Source organism: Homalodisca vitripennis, chromosome 2 (genome assembly GCF_021130785.1).
Source record: "Homalodisca vitripennis isolate AUS2020 chromosome 2, UT_GWSS_2.1, whole genome shotgun sequence".
Lineage (NCBI taxonomy): Eukaryota > Metazoa > Arthropoda > Insecta > Hemiptera > Cicadellidae > Homalodisca > Homalodisca vitripennis.
The window spans coordinates 150,770,392-150,790,810 of NC_060208.1; the positions used below are offsets into that span (position 1 = coordinate 150,770,392).

The following is a 20,419-nucleotide window of genomic DNA, read 5'->3' on the forward strand; positions in this document are numbered from 1 at the left end:
CTCAATTTCATAAACAAAACTTTAAATGTTTTCGATGTTAGTTTTAAATTTTTTTATTTGTACCAAATCAACCTTGAACCTATAATACATGTACCAAACCACTGACAGTTATTTTTATTATACTGTTACAAACTGAACTTTTTAGTTTATAGCAAGATAAATATTTCTGTTATGAAATAAGCTGGCAAATTTTTGTGATTCCTGATTTTATGTTAGCACTTTGGATGGTTTGTTCATGACAATAGACAATAGACAATAGACAATAGACAATAGACAATATTCTTTATTAACAACATCATCAAGACATGTTACAGAGTCAAACAGTTTTTAAAAATGAATTGTATTATTAAACGAGAGGTCTTTTTAAAATTCATCATTCCATGAGAAGAACTCATCGAGCGTGTAGTATGCGTGGTCTTGCAGCCAACACCGTAAGGTTCTCTTTATAGCTCTTGGGTTGTCTTTCAGATGATCTGGTAGCTTGTTGAACAGTTTCATTCCAGCATATGATGGTTTTTTCTCGTATAATGCTGTTCTATGGACTGGTAGAGTGTAATCCCCTGCTTGTCTAGTGTAGTGGCCGTGGAGATCTCTTTGTTTTGGAGGATTCTTAGTTATGCAGTAAAGTATGGTTTCTATGATGTAAATGGATGTTACTGTCAATATTTTCCAGTTTTTGAAGATGTTTCTGCAGCTCTCTCTAGGTCCTATTCCAGCCATTAACCTTATTGCTTTTTTCTGCATCACCAGAACTCTGTGGAGATTGCCAGCTGAAGAAGCACCCCAGACTGCTATTCCATAACGCAGGTGGCTTTCGAATAACGCATGATATGCTGTTCTCGTGGCTTCATGAGTACTAGTTGTCTTGGTTCTCTTTAATGCAAACAATGCTGAGTTAAGCTTTAGGCAGAGGCTGTCTATATGGTTTTTCCAGCGCATGTTCTCGTCAAGTATTATGCCAAGATGTTTAACTTCATCAGCTGCTTGGATATTTGGTAGTTCAGTTACAAGGGCCTTTTTACTGCCTAGAGTCATTTGTTTTGTTTTTTTCTCATTGAGAACGAGGTCGTTTCTCATTGTATATTCTTGAGCCATGTTGAAAGCTATGTATGTGTTAATTTCCAGTTGTTCAGTATTTCTATTTGCTGCAAGCAGAACTGTGTCGTCTGCGTACATGATCATTTGACAATATTCTCTCAAGTGTTCTGGAAAGTCATTTATAAATAAAATAAACAAAACTGGTCCAAGGACCGAGCCTTGTGGAACTCCTCTTCTCACTGGTAGGGGGTGAGATTGTAGTGATTGTGTGAGTCCCTTTCACATGTAAACTTTCAATGTGGTTTTCCAAGACAGTCACGGGCAAAAAAAAACGAGGCCCACTGCAATGGTTTCATGTGAACATCACGGTTTAGTGTAGACCATAAACATATGCGATCTAGAAGTATCATTTTGAATTACTTCCAGCAATATTTTATATTGTTATAAAGACGGCATTGAATTAATTATTTTCGTTTTCAAAGAAAATTATTTTATTTTATTCAGCTAAACAGCTGAACCAAACATAAACATAAAAACCAAACAGATGGCTCAAATCAGCTGTGTTGCAAAATTGTGTCTACTCTATTGTTTATTACAGACTAATTTGTGTGTATTTTGTATTTCACGAGTTTTGGAAAAACAATAATTGTTTTGTAATAAGTTTCTAGTCAGTAAAAAAACTATAAATTATTATTTTTGGTCTAAATACTATTTCACTGTATATTAAATGTAAAATAATAATGATGTAAAAGTGATTTAGTAGGTGTGTTTGAGTGTTGTAGGCCTTGGACTACTTGTGAAAGTTAGTTTCTTCCATAATGTAAATATTTTTGGGTAGGTGTTGCATTATTTCTGACTTTTAGAAATTCTGTACTATTTATACTCAATTTAGTTATAGCTAAAGCATATCATTATATGCTCAGGAAACATTCCTGCAGCAGACTTGAGGTTAGCTCTTGGAAATCCCCACATTGAAGGGTTAACCCAGTTTGTCTATATAAGTTATACACTCATTGAAGGGGGAAGTCTTGATTACAGATCTTGAAATTATGTAGTTTTTTGTTATTTTAAAACTTCATAATGTTAGTGTTCTTAACAATCCCATTATGTCTTCAAATCCTTCATCTAAAATGAACAAAATTGTAAGAGATATATTAATTGTTAAGCAATGTACAAGGGAACGTAAAAAGGTGTCAGTTTGTGCATTAGGAAATACTCAGTACTATTACAGCTTTTTATAGATTTGGAAGAGGAAAATTAATGTAAACAAATTTTTTTATGTTGAGAAACAAACGGAAACCACAAATATTGAAAAAAGATATGTAGTAGTAAACCTTTGATTTTCCTAATCTTGCCACTGATTGTTGACAAGACCATCAAACCACAGTCATGTTGCCACTGCGCTTTTCATCATTAATGGGAATGCTTCCTATCTTGAAACAAACAGCAACATTTTCTCTCTGCACTAACACTTATAATTTATTCTCCATATACTGAACACAGTTCACAATAAATTTCCACGGGTTATATTTTTTCCAAAATAATGAAATAACAGAACAAACTTAGTCAAACATAGAAAGTACAGAGCAATACGCATTGAACTTATACTTAGAGTAAACAAATGGTGGAAAAACTTTCACAGTATCACTGCCAGACGCATGCTAAATGTAGTTTCACAATACCTCTAAGATCGTGTCCCTATCCCCACCCAGTCAACATCCACATGGTAGCTACTTTCCAAATAACTTGTAGATTAAGTCATCTCATGAGAAAAAAAGAAAATTTTGTTAAATTGCTATTATATTTCAGAATAAATTAGATGGGCATAATATTTTTCATCAACGATTCAGTAGCCTAAACAGTTTTAATAATTTTATGATGAATGTTCAGTTTTAAAATAAAATCTTTTGTGTTTAGAAGTGTTTTAAAATGAGTTACTTTTCATTTTGTTCAAGCCACAAAACAAGCCAACTGGGAAAAGAAAAGAAACTTCGTTTAGATACTCAAATTATTTTTGAAGAGCATGACTACAAACAAGGACAACTGGTAGACGATTATGCTAAAATGATAAATCATCTACAGAATACAATTAATAAGCTTGAAAAGAAAGTAAGTTCTCAAGATACTAAAATATTAGAGTTGCCTACGTTTACAAATAATGAAACTCAAACTGAAACAGGCTCTCACTGCATCTCTCAACCTATAAATTGCTCCTCAAACATGCAGATGGAACTTGTACAGCTGAAAGTAAGGCAAGATAGTTTGGAATGTACAGTTAGAGACTTGGCGGTACAGATCCAAAATAACCAATCTAAGGAACCTCCTAACTCAGAAATTCAAAGCATAACCAAAGTACCAAAACAAAAAACAGTAAGAAAACATACACCAGCTAAACTGAGTAATACACCATCTAAGGGAAAGAAGAAGAACTGTTTCAGTGTCTCATTACAAATGGCAAAATGCAAGGAATTTCAGACACAATACCCTATGGATACACCAGGATCAAGGCTAACAGGGCTGACGACAAACAACGTCCTGGATTCGCCAATCCAGGCCGGACACACAATGGTTGTGGAAGCACAAGTACATAGACAGGATAATTGCCCACAGCCAAAACCTACAACCAATATCAAAATACCTAATCAAAGACATTTTTTAGCCGAAAGTCCATTCAGAAAAATCAAATTCAAACAAAATTACAATACCAGAAGATTTGTGAATTCTCTCCACCCTGCGAACAAACATATACTCAACACAAAATACTTGAAATTGGCTCAACTCCATACAACTGTGGCCAAAAATCACTCCAGCAAAAGAGAGGGTACACCTTAAAACAGTATCCCCAGCAAAGTACACAAACAAAAGAAAAAATAAAGCTTTTCCATCAAAATGTAGACCGCCTCTCCAATAAAATAGATATCCTAAACGACCAGCTAGCTCAAGAGACCCCTGACATCATTATCATCACGGAACATGGCTACCAAGAAAATTCTATCAGTAATGTTAGACTCAATGGATACAATCTAATAGATTCTTTTAGCAGAACACAACATATTAAAGGGGGGGTTGCAGTATATGTTAGAGAGAACTTCAGGAATCATTCAACAAGCTTGAATGCGTCCCAATACAGCGAAGAACTGCTCTGTGAGATAGCGGCAGTAAAGCTACAAACTAAACCCAGAGACACTTATATTATTGGAGTGTACAGGCCAAGTCATAATCTTGAAAATGCCTTAGAAATCCTAGGAACCTTCCTGGACACAATTCCAACATGGAAGAGTACAGTAATCCTAATGGGGGACATAAATGTAAACTGCTTGGACGAGTGTTCAACGAGTAACAAAATACTTGAAGCTTTCCTGAACACCTACAACATCATAAGACTGTATCTCCCTCCAACCAGGATCACACCACATAGCCAGACCTCCATAGATTTTATATGTACTAATTTAGCCTCATCTGAAATTGAATCCGAAGTAATAAATACCTTCATCTCTGATCATACCGGACAAATGTGCACAATAAATGTCCAAAAACCTGGAAAGGACAACATGACAATACAAAAAAGGAGCTTTACCAGGAGAAACATACAGGAACTAAAAGAACTCTTGAGCCAACAATCCTGGGAAGAAGTATACTCAAAGGAAAATGCTGAAGAAGCATACATGACCCTGCACAAGATAATTATAAGCACAATCAACAAAACTTGTCCTGTCAAAATTACTCAAACTAAGAAAATGAAGAAACCCATACCTCAGGACTCTGACACTAAAAAATTAAGAAATGAATTCCTCCTAGCACAAGAGCAATACATTCTGTATGGAAAGCTAGAGGACAAACAACAAGCGGCGAGAAAAAAGAAAGAATATGGTCAACTACTTAAAAGGAGAAGGAAAGAAGCAACTGCAAAGATCATCGATGAAGCTGAAAACAAAAGTCAGGCTATCTGGAAAATTATTAATAGTGAAAGGAAAAGTAAGCAAGATCATAACACACTGTCCGAGCTGGAAGTGAACGGAAAAATAATCGATAACCCTATGGATATAGCAAACCAACTGAATATCTACCTAACTAGTGTTGCTAAAACAACCTTAGCACAACAACTTAAGCCCAGACAGAACACAATGACGAGCAGGATTACTAACTGTCCCTGCTTGGTACTTCACCCAACCACTTCAATAGAGGTAAAACAAGTCATCCAGTCAATGAAATCAAAAACCTCCTCAGGAATAGATGAACTGTCACCAAAAACATTTAAGCGATGTAAAGACGAACTTGCACAACCACTAGTAAATATTGTCAACAAGTCTCTCTCACAGGGCACATTTCCTTCTCAGCTAAAAATCGCTAAAGTGCTACCAAAACATAAGAAAGGTGATAAAAAGCAACCATCAAACTATCGGCCGATTTCACTTCTGTCAGCTTTCTCTAAAATTATAGAAAAAATAGTACTGAACAGACTCCTACAACATATAAAAACCTTTAATATGATTACAGTTTCATCAACATGGCTTCACTGCGGGTAGGTCAACAGTAACAGCATTAATCAGCCTAATAGAAGGACTTATAGACAATATAGAGGCAGGAAACACTGTGACAACCATACTCCTAGATTACAGCAAGGCATTTGATTGCCTTAACCATGAAATGCTTTTAAAGAAATTAGAGGGAATCGGAGTGACCGGTGTTGCTGCAAGGTGGTTTAAGAGTTACTTGGAAGGCAGAACCCAAGTGGTTGAAATAAGTCATACAGATCACAAAGGGACAATGCAAACAATTCGATCGGAAAGCCAAAAGCTAGATAGAGGTGTCCCGCAAGGATCAGTCCTGGGCCCTGTCCTGTACATCATTTTCACCAGCGACATGCCAAATTTCCTTGAGCGGCACTGCTCATTGCTTATGTATGCAGACGACACAGTTCTTATAAATAGTACAAAAACCCCTGAAGAACTTGAAATTAAAGCATACATAGCATTTAACATGGCACTTGAGTACTGCCATAGCAATGATTTGGCTGTTAATGAGAGTAAAAGCACACAGCTCTTCTTTGGACCAAAAAAACACCAAGTAACTGAAATACCTGGACTAAACCAATCCGAATATGCTAAACACCTAGGCCTCACCATTGACTCAGACCTGTCATGGAGTCTCCATGTGGATACGGTATGCTCTAAACTCAGTTCTGGTGTATTCGTTATAAAAAGACTCAAATCGATCACAGAAGATCAGAGCATACTCCGAACAGCATACTTTGCTCTTGCTGAGTCACATCTTCGATATGGCCTTGTACTATGGGGAAACTCTTCCAAAACAAACCTCCAAAGAGTACTGATACACCAGAAGAAAATCATCAGAGCCATGCTGGGTCCAGGTACACAGGAGTCCTGCCGAGGAGCTTTTATAAACTTAAAAATCCTCACAGTGGTAGCTCTCTACATTCTTGAGGTAATCCTCCATGCTGCACGTCAAGATCTCCCCAGAAGAAACAACCTACATAACCACTTCACAAGAAACGGTAGCGACTATGTTCTTCCCAATCACAGACTGGCACTCTATGAGAAGAAGCCCTCATACATCGGTGCCAAACTTGCCAACTACCTGCCTGATGAGCTGAAAACTCCAGGGCCAATCAAGAATATGAGACAGCGGCTTATCAACTGGCTCCTAGTTCGACCCCTTTACTCAATCGACGAGTACATTCGGTGGAGGGAAGACCCGACTTTTCAAAGTCAAAACTAATTTTCGTACATGGATTCATCAAGTTCCAACTCTTGCAAACTTTTGACGACATTTCTGTACTCAAAGTTCATGAAATAAAGAGATTTGTCTATTGTCTATTGTCTATTGTCTATTTGAGATATTGAGGTTATTTTTTTGGCACTAGATTATGTCGGAGTTGATGTCATGTCTGAGTGAGTTACCTATAAGCACTGTCGAGAGCGTCTCCTCCACCTCTGTCATGTGGGAAGTGACGTCAGCTCAGCTCCAGAAGGCTTTTCGTCTCAGGGCTTTCATGGCTCTCTCGCCTAACACAACCCAACCCCTCAACTGGCTCAATGAGATCATTGAAGTTGCTTCATCCAATATCTCGTGAGTAAAATGAAAGAGTGATTTTTAGCCAATTGATAGAGGTATGTTGAGTAACAACAATTGTTACCCTTTACATTCATATCCAGAACACAAGCTTTATTACATTAAACTACAAGACCGATATATTTGGAAGAGCAGATGGACGAGTGGTCTAAGGCTAGTTGCACACACACACACCGATTTTGGACGACCGATTTTTACCGGCCGTCCAAATTCCAATGTGAACCGGCGCCGATCAGCTGTCGGCGTGTGTGCCAGGTTCCGTTCCCTCATTCAGTTCACTATTGGAATTTGGACGGCCGGTAAAAAATCGGTCGTCCAAAATCGGTGTGTGTGCAACTAGCCTAAGACATCGAACTTTGCTCCAGAGTTAGAGATAGTGCACGTTCAGATCCTTTCTGTGACCATAGCATTTTTTATCAGTACCATCAACTTTCAACAGTATCAACTCTCCTGTTTATTCTGCTTGATTAGATCCTTGCATAGGCCAGTGGCCCATGAGGACGGGCAAAATAAGGATTAAAAAGGGAATCAGCCTCTCTTTAAAAAAAAACTAAAAACCTCAAGTACAGAATCAAAATTGAGTACTGTGCTTAAATCAATATTGCCTAGCTACCAATAAATGATTGGCCATTAAAAAAGATTGGCCACTAAACCAACACTAACCCAACATTTTTTAAATGGTAATTACTAATAACCCCATGAATGCAAACATCCTGTACCAGTTTGTAATTCTCTGTTTTTCCAAATTTGCTGACAGAGCCTCCGGCATTGCGTGTGTTATCCGCTATTCTCTTAACACGTTCAGTGCGACTCGGGCCTACAGTGTGAGATCAGTTCTTGTTGGGAATACATCTATCGCTGTTTGCGTGTGGTGCTCGTCTTGTTAAATACTTTAACGTGATCAGTTTCAAGTTATCCTATTTTTTGCTAAATATAGCGTAGTTCCTGTTAGTTTCATTTTGTGTGTATAACGGTGGGGTGATGGAGGGACAAGAGGCATGTTTTATACATTTCCTCGGAGTTTGAAAACACCATGGTGACAATTGTGAATAAACGTAACCAGGAGGAGAAGCCACTTCCAATTGTTCAGTACAATGCCCACATGAAAGGGGTGGACCATGGGAACCAGATGCTCTCGTACTACCCGTGTGAGCATAAGAGCATTCGCTGATATAAAAAGATATTTATACATCTAACGTAACTGCTAGTCATCAATTCGTTGGCTCTACATAGTATAGTGGGAGAAGAAAAGTGACTGTGTATGATTTCCGCAATGAAATAATTAGGACCCTATTACCCCCAGCACCAGAACAGCCACTCAGAACGCCACCAAGAAATGCGTTGCACAAGCTTGTGAAAACTGAGGAAAGAGACACGCAGGGCAACAGGCAAAGAAAGCGTTATGGTGTTTCCGCCAAAAATGCAATCAGAAAAAGAACTGTATATGTGTGCTGTGCCTGCCCATAGAAAAAAGCATTCTGCCCCGTCAAATGCTTTGACGATTTCCACAAAAACTTGTAAATTGAGACAAAAAGGGTGGTGGGAGGGGCTCTACATATATTGTAAATATTTGTAAAGTAGTGATAAACTATAAAAACAATGTATTATAAGTTTTTCGTGTGTATTATTCAATTTTTGAGTCAGTTCGATGGGTTCAATTTGCGCCAGGAGCGGCCGGCACGAAATCAGGCCGGAAACTAAGACGTCACTGGTACATGGAATGGTGCAGTGAAATGCAATTATTTTACAAAACTAAGGATATAAACCACCATTCGGTAAGTAAAACTGACTCAAAATTTTTAGCTTCTAGTAAATGTTATACTGTACGTATTAGCAGTGAAAGTGTTAAGGATGACAGTCACTAGATAAACAAACATAGGTAATTCTAAGCAATATATGGGTCAACTTCGATTTTTCTCATATTACAATATAATGTTCCAATAGTCAATTAGAAAAGGAAATGACTAGAATTTCTTGCCGGAAAGCAGTTATAGGGAGCAGGCAACCGCCAGACGGTCATATATTGCTTAGAGTTACCTATTAGTGATCAGGGGCACTGACGTGATCTGGGCTTCAAATTTGGAAGTACTCGAGTAAATTTTTTTTTCTAAAAGAGCAAGCAGCGCGAAGCGCTGCGCAGCGGGCAGGCATCGTGCGTGATCCTTTTTTTTATTAAAAATTTCTGATAAATTCTTATTACATATTACAATATAATGTAGGTAATGTATGTAAAACAATTTTAAACACATAATTACATGCTGGAAAGCAAAGTAAACCAATATAATCCGCCCAATACAAAATCTCCGTAAAAATCTGGTAAAGGAATCTGTGTCATTCCTTTGGCCTGAATCAATTCAGTATATACGAAGATCACGCACGATGCACGATGCTTGCCCTTTTAGAAAAAAAAATTAACTCGAGTAGTTCCAAATTTGAAGCCCAGATCACGTCAGTGCCCCTGATCACTAATAGGTAATTCTCGCGGTTGCCTGCTCCCTATAACTGCTTTCCAGCAAGAAATTCTAGTCATTTCCTTTTCTAATTGACTATTGGAACATTATATTGTAATATGAGTTGCCTGCTCCCTATAACTGCTTTCCGGCAAGAAATTCTAGTCATTTCATTTTCTAATTGACTATTGGAACATTACATTGTAATATGAGAAAAATCGAGGTTGACCCATATATTGCTTAGAATTACCCAAACATAATTAACTTATTCATTGCTCCTTATATCTTTTAAGCATTTTTTAATCCACTAGTCCAATTAGGGTGAGGTGAAATGTTTCACTTACTTTTAACCCAGCAGGGATCACTTCTGGCTGGTTTATACCTTCCAGTCGAACTTACCACTGGGCACAACAAAGATTGATGTGTTACTTAAATCTGGACAATCTTATAGATGTCCAGGAGCGGCATATCATTAACCGCAAATGTTGAGATTCTGGGGTTCAAGGGCAATTCGATAGGTCTAGTCTACTGTGGGAGATGACTGTTGGAGTTGGTGAGGTTTGTTCCCTAACTTCAGAGGTTCTTGCTAGCCTCAACAAGTTGCCACCCCCTGCCTACTTTGACTGGAGAGGCTGGTTCAGAGTTGGCCTCCCCTTCTTCCGGGGAGACATGACTTTGAGATTTAGTGCCCTAATTCTTCCTCATGGATCTCGATAGGAGGCGACCCCTACTCCCTAACCTTACCCATCCTGAATATCCTGTCACTCCGGAAGCAGCGCAAAGGTTCTTATATGACTAAGTGCAATTTATAAGCTTCTTGTCCTAAGAGAACAAAAACGTTTCACTTAATATATTAGTCGACTTGATTTTGAATATTTACTTAATTCACTTTGGTAAACTGGTATTTGTACAAAATAATTTGTATTTCTTGTACTGCATGCTTACATTGCATCACGTCTCTAGGGAACAGGCTTTGGCTCTACAACTAGTCTGTGAGGTTATCACTCAGCTCTCAGGACACTCTGGTGCTTGGCCGTGGCTACAAGAGCTCATGGGGCAGACACACCTTACCACTGTTAACAACAAGGTGAGATCTGACTTGGTTTACTGTGACCTTTAAGGAATCGTATGATGTAAGAATGACAGTTTTTTATGAAGTTACATAAGTAAGAAAGTTTTATTAAAATATCAATGGTGAGAATTAATGTTAGGTATAATTGAAAAGTAATTATCATTTTGCTATAAATAATTAACACAGGCAACAAATGGCTAATGAACTGCCCTTTCTTCCATTGAAATCCAGCAACTATGAGTTATAAAATTTTACATTTTAACTAACTTGTTTAGTAATGGTTTCTTATTCGATAAATCTACAGTTGATGCTGTTGAAAAAGTTGTCTCTAGAACACTTGATGTTTTGAAAATAAGTCCATTTTAGCTTTTACCATGCCTAGACCTTAGCAAAGATTTTGATATAATTTGCCATAAAGTACTTTTAGATAAGTTGTTTATGTATGGTATTAAGGGTTCAGAGCTAGGTCTTTTTAAATCGTATTTGGAAAACTGTAGGCAAGTTGTTGTACTTGGTAATCAGGAATCTGACATTAGATCTGTGGACAGGGGTGTCCCTCTCCCCACCCTATTCTCATCAAACTTTTTAAAGATCAACCATAATAAAACTAAAAATATAATTTTTACTTTAAAACAGTTAAGTGTAGAAAACAAATTTGTCAATCTTTTTGGCTGTAATTTCAATGGATAATAAACTTAGTTGGCAATCCCATACAAATCAGGTTGTTACCAAACTCAGTAGTGTTTACTTTCTTTTATCTAAACTTAACCCTTCGCAAGCCACTAATAAATCTATTAACTTTCCTATAACACCAACACAAGTACAACATTTTATATTCTTTTAGATCAAATCTAATTTTTATTATATCTAAATTATAAAAGTTAAAAGCAATAAAAGTATAAAACATGGCATTTTACTTAAAATGAGCGTATTTATTGATAAAAAACCTGTTTATTTCAAATAAATTTAAATTAAATTAAATACACTTCATCGAACTATAATACAAGATGAATATTGCAACTTAATCACAATACGATGAAGAATAATAACGAGATACCTAGTAGACGTGCACTCGTGACAACCGAGAAAGCACATGCCATGGAAATGTTTGGTTATGGCTCTGTATGAGACGCAGAACTGACGAGCAGGTGATCGAAGTTAGACAAAGGGCGTTCCCCTCCCCCTACCGCTGAGTGAAGGTAGTTTATAAATACTTTCTTGGCAAGCATGTTGAGCACAGAGCGTGCACCGGGCATTTTGAAGGCCTTTGTGAAATAAAAAAATCTCCAAGAGACATAATCTATAATATTGGATATAACTGTGTTTGGCCTAATGGTCAAAGTCTACCACTCTAATATATCGTTCACGGGGTGGGAAGGGTTAAGCTTAGTGTTAGATTATATTCTCCGTTGATGGCATATTGTGCTTTTTTTCATTCTCATCTAACCTACAGTGTCATGCTTTGGGGTAACAACAGTGTTGCGCATAAAGTTTTTCTTTGTTAAAAAAGAACCGTTAGGTTGATAGCTGGTATAAAAACATTTGAAAGCTGTAAACCTTTTTTTATTATGTATGCTTCCCAGTCTATTTATTTTTTACAATGTTGTGTTTGTCAAGTCACATCTCAAAAACTTAACTGAGAGAATTTGTTACCATAATCGTAACTCTCTGAACATTCCTACTAAGACTCAGCAAGATATTGAATAGTCAGTCATAAGCTGCTCCAAATAAAATTGTATAACAAATTATCTCAACATGATAAGAATTTAAATTTTCAAGCTTTTAAAAATGTAACTAGGAACCTTCTTCTACTGACTGCACTCTATACATTAGAAGACTTTTTTAAACATGTTAAACAGCTGTAATTTAGCAAAATTATTTTCTGAATTTTGATGTACCCTATTGCTTGTACTAGCTTAACGATTTGATTTAAACTTATGAAGTCATTTTTTGATTCTTTTATAAAAAAGTTATTATAATTTATGACAATATCATTTGACTATGCCTTATGATTATGACTAAATTTCAAATTGATTTTAACTAATTAGTTGTAATACAGTGAATATTTTGTGTATTAAACTAATTTAATGAGTTTCTTCACTTTTAAAATTAAACGTTTAAAGTGTTCCTAAGGGCATGTAATTATATCATTTAAAAAGAAAGTAAACTTATTATTTATATACTTCTTCAAACAGTCAATAAAAAAATGTATAATTTTCCTCATGTTAACCCTTTAACAGGTGTTCATACCACATGCTGTGCATTACGACGACCACATCCAATTGCTTATTTGTTTGGTAACAGACCACTGGGATTTAAATATACACATATGATAGATCTTCGTATTACAGCCAACCTTCATAAAGAACCAGGATTTGTACAGTGATACCAAATGAAAAAGTTCAAAATACGTCAGAGTACATCAGTGAAACATTAGTAGACGCTTGAAGACTACAAACTTTAAAAATAGTTTATTGTTATTTTCCTTTTTAAATGTAGCATTAGAGTAGTCTATGACAATAGCCATGCTTTGTCATACAGACAAAATGGCAAAAGCTATAAATACTTGTTTAGCCATAATTTGTCACTAGTCAAACGGTTAGTGACAAAACATGTGACTCCAGAAAAATAGCAAATCACCTAAACATATTTTTACTCAGAAAGCTGACCATACTTTTAAAATAAATCCCGCTAAAATAAATAACTTTCAACCTTCACCATCAGCAACCAAAGATCTAACTTTCCTTTCACTGATGAAGAAATAAAAAAAATTAATTAAAAGATTCAAATCCAAAACCTCAGCTAACTTGACAAAGTCTTAGCTAAGGTTATAAAACATTGTAGGTCTGCTTTCACTAAAACCCTAGTTTAAATAAGTAATCTTTCCCTACCATTTCCTCTCAGCATTAAAAGAACACTGCAAACTACTGATGTTTGCTAATGATTCAACTCTGATGCTGGCTGGAAAGATGCAAGAAGCCATTTGCAATTGATTCATTAGTATTTAACATGACCTATAAATTCTGCCACACAAGTACTTAGCTGTGAATACCAGTAAAACTAAACAACTAGTATATGGCAATAGAGGAAATTATATCCCAAACATACCGGATGTGAAGATAAAGGAACAAACATTTCTAGGAATCACAATATATGGGAAAATTTCCTGGAACCTATATGTTGATTCCCTTTACAGAAAAATAAACACCTGTTTATAAGTCTTCAAAAAATTAAACTCATAATTCATAAAGACACAGCTAAAGTGGTGCACCACACACTCTTTGAATCTCATCATCGTTATGAACTCCTTACTCGTGGAAGAACATCAACAGGAAATCTCTGTTGAGTTCTACTGCTACAAAAGTGAGCCATTCGAATTTATTCAAGCATTGGCTTCCTGGTCAGCTGCAGGGAAGTTTTTCCAAACCTAAATATCATGGCAGTAATTGCGCTTTATATCAAAGAGGTGAAGCTGCATGTAGATCAAGAAGGACTGCAACGGGGATTGGATATACACAGTTATGACACCAGACACCAGCTGCCTTTCCACCACAGCTCATTCTATAAGAAGAATCTCTCATATACAGGCCGGAAGATGCACAACCTACTTCCATAGAGGATCCGAAGCAAGAGCGGAAAAAGCCTGAAACTGCCCTAAGCAAATGTCTTATAAACAATCCATTGTACACACTGGACGAATTCTACCAATGGATATATACTTACGCTTGAAGACTATAAACTTTTAAAATAGTTTATTGTTATTTTCCTTTTTAAATGTATTAATACCATTACGTTCTCTAAGTTTCTGTAAATAGAGAATATTTTGGCTTTGACTAAACAAACAAAAAACACTATTGAAACAATAATAGTACATTCTCAATTACTTACAGCATTTTTTATTATTGACAGACAATATTTCTAAGCATTTATTTGGATTTACTGTGGTTTTAGACCATCTATGGATATGGTCACTGTTCTCTAAATTATCCTGGTCGGTGTCTGTATAAGCACATTTCCTCTTTATAAAAAATAAAAGGTAAATACTAGTTTTTTTTTTCAAATTAATAGAAAAACACGAAAATTATGAATTAATTGATTCAGTTGATAAAAACTATTCATGTTTATAATTAGTCTGGAATATCATATAGTCTGGTAACAGTATGAATGATGTGTCCTCAGGGTGGTGTAGAATTTCTGGTGTCTGTATTTGTGCTGTGTGTGGATATCATGTCAGGCTACAGCAGTCTGGAGACAGCAGGTCAGGACAGTAGAGCACCCAGGCTCCCTCAGGCTGTGGTCTCACTGGTCAATCAACATGGAGATGTCAAGTCGGTAAGTTACTACTTTACTTATCTGTTCCGTGTTAACTGTATTTAGTGTTTTTTCCTGTGCGTAGAGATTTGTTTTTTTACTCTGTTCTTTTATTTTATTTTTCTGAGGGTCATCTGGAATATAATGTATATTATAATGCTATTAATATAAATGTGAAAGTTTGTGAAAAATTATATATGGATATTCTTATTGTTAGATTTGTGGTGTTTGACACTCAGTCACACAAAATCAAGTGGACAAATTTATATGAAATTTAGGATATGTATTGCTTAGCTATTAGAATAAAACATACATATTTTTAGTCCAAAATAGTACTCCAGAAATAGACTCTTTTTGACCGAAGTAGCCTTTGCCTACATATATAATACAAAGTTACCCCATATTAACTTGACTATTTAATATTCTAACAAAACACAAAAAACACTTGAATCCAAAAATAGATATTAACAATCCTAAGCAGTGTGATAAACAATAACTAAGATGCAAGATAATTACAGTTTGCCGAGAAAAGTATGAATTATTTTTGCTATAAAATTATTTAAATTTTACAGATGTTGGAATGGCTGAACCACATGAAGGGAACTGAGTCATTTCCATCACAATATTTGCCTCAGTTCCAGATGGCTGCAAGGAATCTGTCCCTTATAACTACCTGAGTTACTTGGATCAATTCCTTCAAATGTGTATAATAAAGATTTTGCATTCATGTGTTCTTATTGTTTTATATTGTGGGTCTTCTATTATTAGACTATCCAAAAAGTAATGAACAGTTTGTATGTAATGAACTAAGATAAAAATGAGCAAAAAATTAGTTTACTTTTACAGGTAGTATAAAAAACTTTGCGTTCATTGGTTAGAAATGTATGGCGTGATCTACTAAAAGTTCCTAGTACGATGCAAGTTTTGTTGTTGTTTGCTTATGTACTTGTTTATGTATTAATGTTCACAATGTTGCAAGCAACAGAAGTGTTCCCAGAATCTCAATTTGAGTAATGGGAGGTGGAGTAATTTTTGTTATAATCATTAATCTGTTATATTTATTATTGATTCAAAGGCCAATACTAAAGTGAAAGTAATGCTGTTTCTAGCACTTTACCTTTTTTGTTTATTTACAAACTGTATCTACATATGATATTTAATAAATATCATTCTTTTAAAGATAATAATTTAAAACCTCAGCAAAGCCTGTTACGACATAGTATAGATTTTGTAACTAATGCCTGGGTCCAATGTTTGTTTATTCACATACATAGTTTCATGCTTGCATATGAGTAATGATAAAACAAAAACATTTTGTTTGACAATGATCATGGATGGCATTAGTTGTAGTGATGATATATTTGTGACAGGTCAAATTACGACATTTAAATATTCGCGGGGAATTAGCAGACGGTGAACCAAATATTGTGTACTGGGAGATGAAGACATCGTTAACCATACTGAAAAAGTTAGGTCAGTTGTATTTTAGTCTTAAAACATAAATTATCTAAATATCAGCTGCATAAGGATTTCAGTTGGCATAGTCACACCAAAACCTCAACTAATAGAATTTAAGTAATATAAAAACAATTACTATACTCTAACTCAGATTACAGTACAGTAGAAATTTGGTGCTAAAATTGGTTTGAAAAGATTTAATAAGGGAATTTTTGTTTCATACTAAATATTTAATAAAACCAAAAGAAGATGTAGCAAAAGTAAATTTTGTAATAAAATAGGAAACACCTCACTCTGGTGAATTTTGTACATATTTTTAACATTTCCCAAAAATCTAATAATTTCCATCAGGTATTACAAAATATTGGTATTGAAAAGTGTGTAAAACACAATTTATTAATTTACAATAATTAAAAATCATACATTTATAGTGCAGTAAAACTTCATAAAATAATAACAAAGATATATTTAAATGTATATTTAAACTTAAAAATATGCAAATTACAAGATGTAACAAAAATTGTAAAAAGATTAAGTTACATGAAAGATATACTTTTAAAATTATCACATAGAATTATAATGATATATTTTTAAACAGTAATTTCTGGATTTTTAAAATAAGGTGAAGATTGGCATTTTTATTGTTTACTATAATTTGCCACAAAAATATGTTTAGTACACAACACTGTTGGAAAAAAGCTGCTAGAAAATGACCCTGCAGTTTTCAATACAAAGACTAAATATAGACTACCGATACTTCAAAATATTTACATATTACATGGATAGTTGTTGTAGTAGTAGTTACATATTACATGGATAGTAGTTGTAGTAGTAGTTACATATAGTAGTGAAAGTGCATTATACATCAAAATCAAATCATAGTAAATCTTAATACTGTAGTTGCAATAAAACTGAAGAGGGAAATGATAACAACTGTAGTGTGGCAATAATCAAATAAATTATATGTATACTCTTATAATAAAATTTAGTACAACATGTCATTAAAGACCAAAGTTTAAAAATTAATACTTGACAATTAAATACCTTTTGTCTTCTCTATCTTAAAAAAAATACTTCCAAAGAATTTAAACCATGTTTTCAAAACTGAAAAAATTTCAAAAGTGTTAATACTAAGTTTTGACACCGTATCATTAAATAACGGATAGAATGATTGTAATTTTAAATAAATCAGACTTTAGAATAGTTAATTAAAAATAAACTTAAAATTGTACAGGAATTCAAGAACAATGATGTTTTTTACTGTTTTTAGACACTTCTTCTTTAATTAACATTTAGATCGTTCTCATGGAATTAATTATAATTTTTTTAACAATTCAAATATTGTAGTGTAGGTTTTTTGGAAATATGTAGTTGCTTTACAGACTATTGACAAGTTTTGTTACTGAATAAGAATTCAAAACAAAAGGATTACTTAATTTATATATTTTAACATATTGTGTTAACATACATCATTAAGTGAACAATGATATGATCTAAATCAATATAATTTATTATAACTGAACCGGAAGTAAAAGAATCTAAAAAAAGGAAATTACTAGTTCTGTAATCAGCTTGTTATGTCCTCTTTTTATTCCATCAAAAACATGTTTCATTGTGTTCAGTTTATACAATGTAATTACTTGAATGTAGATGTATTTTCTTTTCTTTTACGAATCTGGCTTCTCTTACAGTATAATAAACTATTGTTTAAAGCAGTTAACTTATTAGAACAGAGACTTTCACTTCTCGTTCAATAGTCGAGTCATACCTGTTTTGAATAAGAATCTTTACCTATCAAGTTAATACATTTATTACTTAATATATGTGATTACGGTATTTAAAAGTAAATCAATAAAATAATTAAAACCCAAAATGGAAATAAATATAAATATACTCTATTACTGTTTTTCCGTATTAGCTGTTCAGTAGTGTGAAACCTATTTCTTTTATACATATATACAATTTATTTCTGTAACTTGAAACTTTGTATTTAGTGGCAAAAATTGTTTTGAAATAACCCAAAAATAGGAATTTTAAGGTATTACCTATCATAATCAGGTTAAAAATTATCCTTTTAAACTAGAAAAAACAAAGCTCGTAGCTGTATAACCCCTGTTACACTGTTTGTGCTTGTACCTCATGTGGAAATACTCAGATTGACTCTCGAGGAGAGGATGTCTTATTCTCCAACATCCGGAGTTGTCATGTTCTCATATAACTGAGAGTTTAGGGTGATTCTTTGCAAGAGAACGCTGTCATATGACTGGCTCAGATATGGCATTATTCTTGTGTATCAGGTTGGCCATGACAACATACGTATCTTCTTTCCGTCCTCCGGGGGACATGGGCAAGTATAGGGGCTCCTCTTCATTCTCATTCGCCACAGAATATATCAGGGCCTCTTCTGGCAAACAATACTCTTCCTCTGACCTGTAATCAGATCGTGGGTAATTTCAATAATTAATAAAATGGACACAAACTAATTTAATTCTGTCTTGCCCAAACAAACATGATAATGTGAATCCCATTAGAATGTTAATAATTCAGAACTCCATAAATGAGATATTATGGTATCTGATAAAATTGTAATCAAAATCTCAGAAGAAAAAAAGGGATTTTTGGAGCAATTAAAATAATTAACTAATAATGCTGTTCTTTAAATTTCTTCAAAATTCGATAAAATAAGAATAATATAGTTAATTATTTCTGAATTTCAAAATATACCCATTCTTTACATTTTTGTACATAATAAAGCGTAATCCTCTTTATTGACCCTTTTATTTAAATAGATGTAGGAATTTTTACGTTATTTGTGTATTTGTTTTAATAATTTGAAGTCTTTGAAGAATTTATTCAATTGAAATAAAGTTTTAACACATTTTAAAACTAAACACAATAAATGCAATATAGGTAGTCAAATTATATTTAATTATAACAGTACATTAATTACTTAAACTAAATATTTATACATGAGTCACAGATAATTTACACTATTGATCCTGAAGAGAAGTTTAGATAGTCTTGTAAACTATAGAAACAGTGACCAAAAAGGAAAGCTATTGTCTCCCTTTGAACTGTTTAAAAAATGTTTGAATTTATATTCGCTGGGTAATAATTGTAAATATTAATACAAGTCAAGAATGAAGATTTTTCAAAGAAGTTAGTTTTGTGTTGTGGACATTGAAGTACATAAGAGTATCGGGTAAAATGAGAATGTTTATAGTTTCTATTGTAAGACATGTCTAAGTTTCATTAATGGTTAATTTATGAGAACTCATTTAAACAAACTAAATAACAAGGGAATAATAAAAATTTTATCAGCAATTTATAAGAAGCATTATAATAATAATAAATTAATACTGTAACAAAATAAAACTTAAAATATATAATTGACAGTTTTGTTAATGGATTGAATATTATATATAATATTTATCATTCTCTATTTTTTATACAGGTTTGTAATTTTTCTGTGGGTTCAGTATTGAGGCTGGCAATGATCACTATTTTAGTGTTTATATTTAGTTTATATTTCAGTACATTGACCGAGGAGAAACTATACAGTTGATTTAGTATTTTTTACTTTTCAAGAGAATAGATCTTGTAGTCATATTGCTTTAATGCTGTAAATGCGTAAATACTTTTACACTTTATGCTTAGTTACATTTAATCATGTATGTACCTGTATGTATACATATATACATGATTGTGTGTGTGTGTTTGTGCGTGCGTAAGTAATGTAATTAATAAATACATCACATATCTTCTCATAGACTATTTCATAGTCACAGACATTATTCACTGTAGTGAACATGTTAAGACTGGTTTAAGATTAGGGTGTTTAGAAATAATTCTTCATGTGATGCTAACCCCTTTAGTAACATGGAAATGATAATTTTTAGTATCTGGATTCCCATGGTTATAGACTTAGTCTAAAATTATAGGACCCCCTTGGTTTGTATAATTAAGTCATTGGTCATTGAGCCATTGATGAATGTCA

At 34.0% G+C, this 20,419-nt stretch overlaps 2 protein-coding genes across 4 annotated transcripts in view; one reads left to right on the top strand and one right to left on the bottom strand.

Annotated features, from left to right (window-relative positions):
* LOC124354898 overlaps nt 1-15,691 on the top strand; it is a 76,559-nt gene extending 60,868 nt beyond the window's left edge. For 2 of the 3 annotated variants that reach the window (XM_046805694.1, XM_046805695.1), the window contains 4 exons: nt 6,923-7,128; nt 10,545-10,668; nt 14,833-14,985; nt 15,537-15,691. In XM_046805694.1, the coding sequence (XP_046661650.1) occupies nt 6,923-7,128; nt 10,545-10,668; nt 14,833-14,985; nt 15,537-15,641 (588 nt within the window). In that variant the 3' untranslated portion in view covers nt 15,642-15,691. Of the gene's footprint in view, nt 1-6,922; nt 7,129-10,544; nt 10,669-14,832; nt 14,986-15,536 lie in introns of those variants that run through there. The other variant, XR_006921723.1, reaches the window with a different exon arrangement.
* A 1,788-nt stretch (nt 15,692-17,479) lies between these two features.
* Nucleotides 17,480-20,419, bottom strand: part of LOC124354899 — an 84,595-nt gene continuing 81,655 nt past the window's right edge. The window contains exon 10 of the mRNA XM_046805696.1: nt 17,480-18,852. Coding sequence (XP_046661652.1) covers nt 18,678-18,852 — 175 coding nt within the window. The 3' untranslated portion in view covers nt 17,480-18,677. The remainder of the gene's footprint in view (nt 18,853-20,419) is intronic.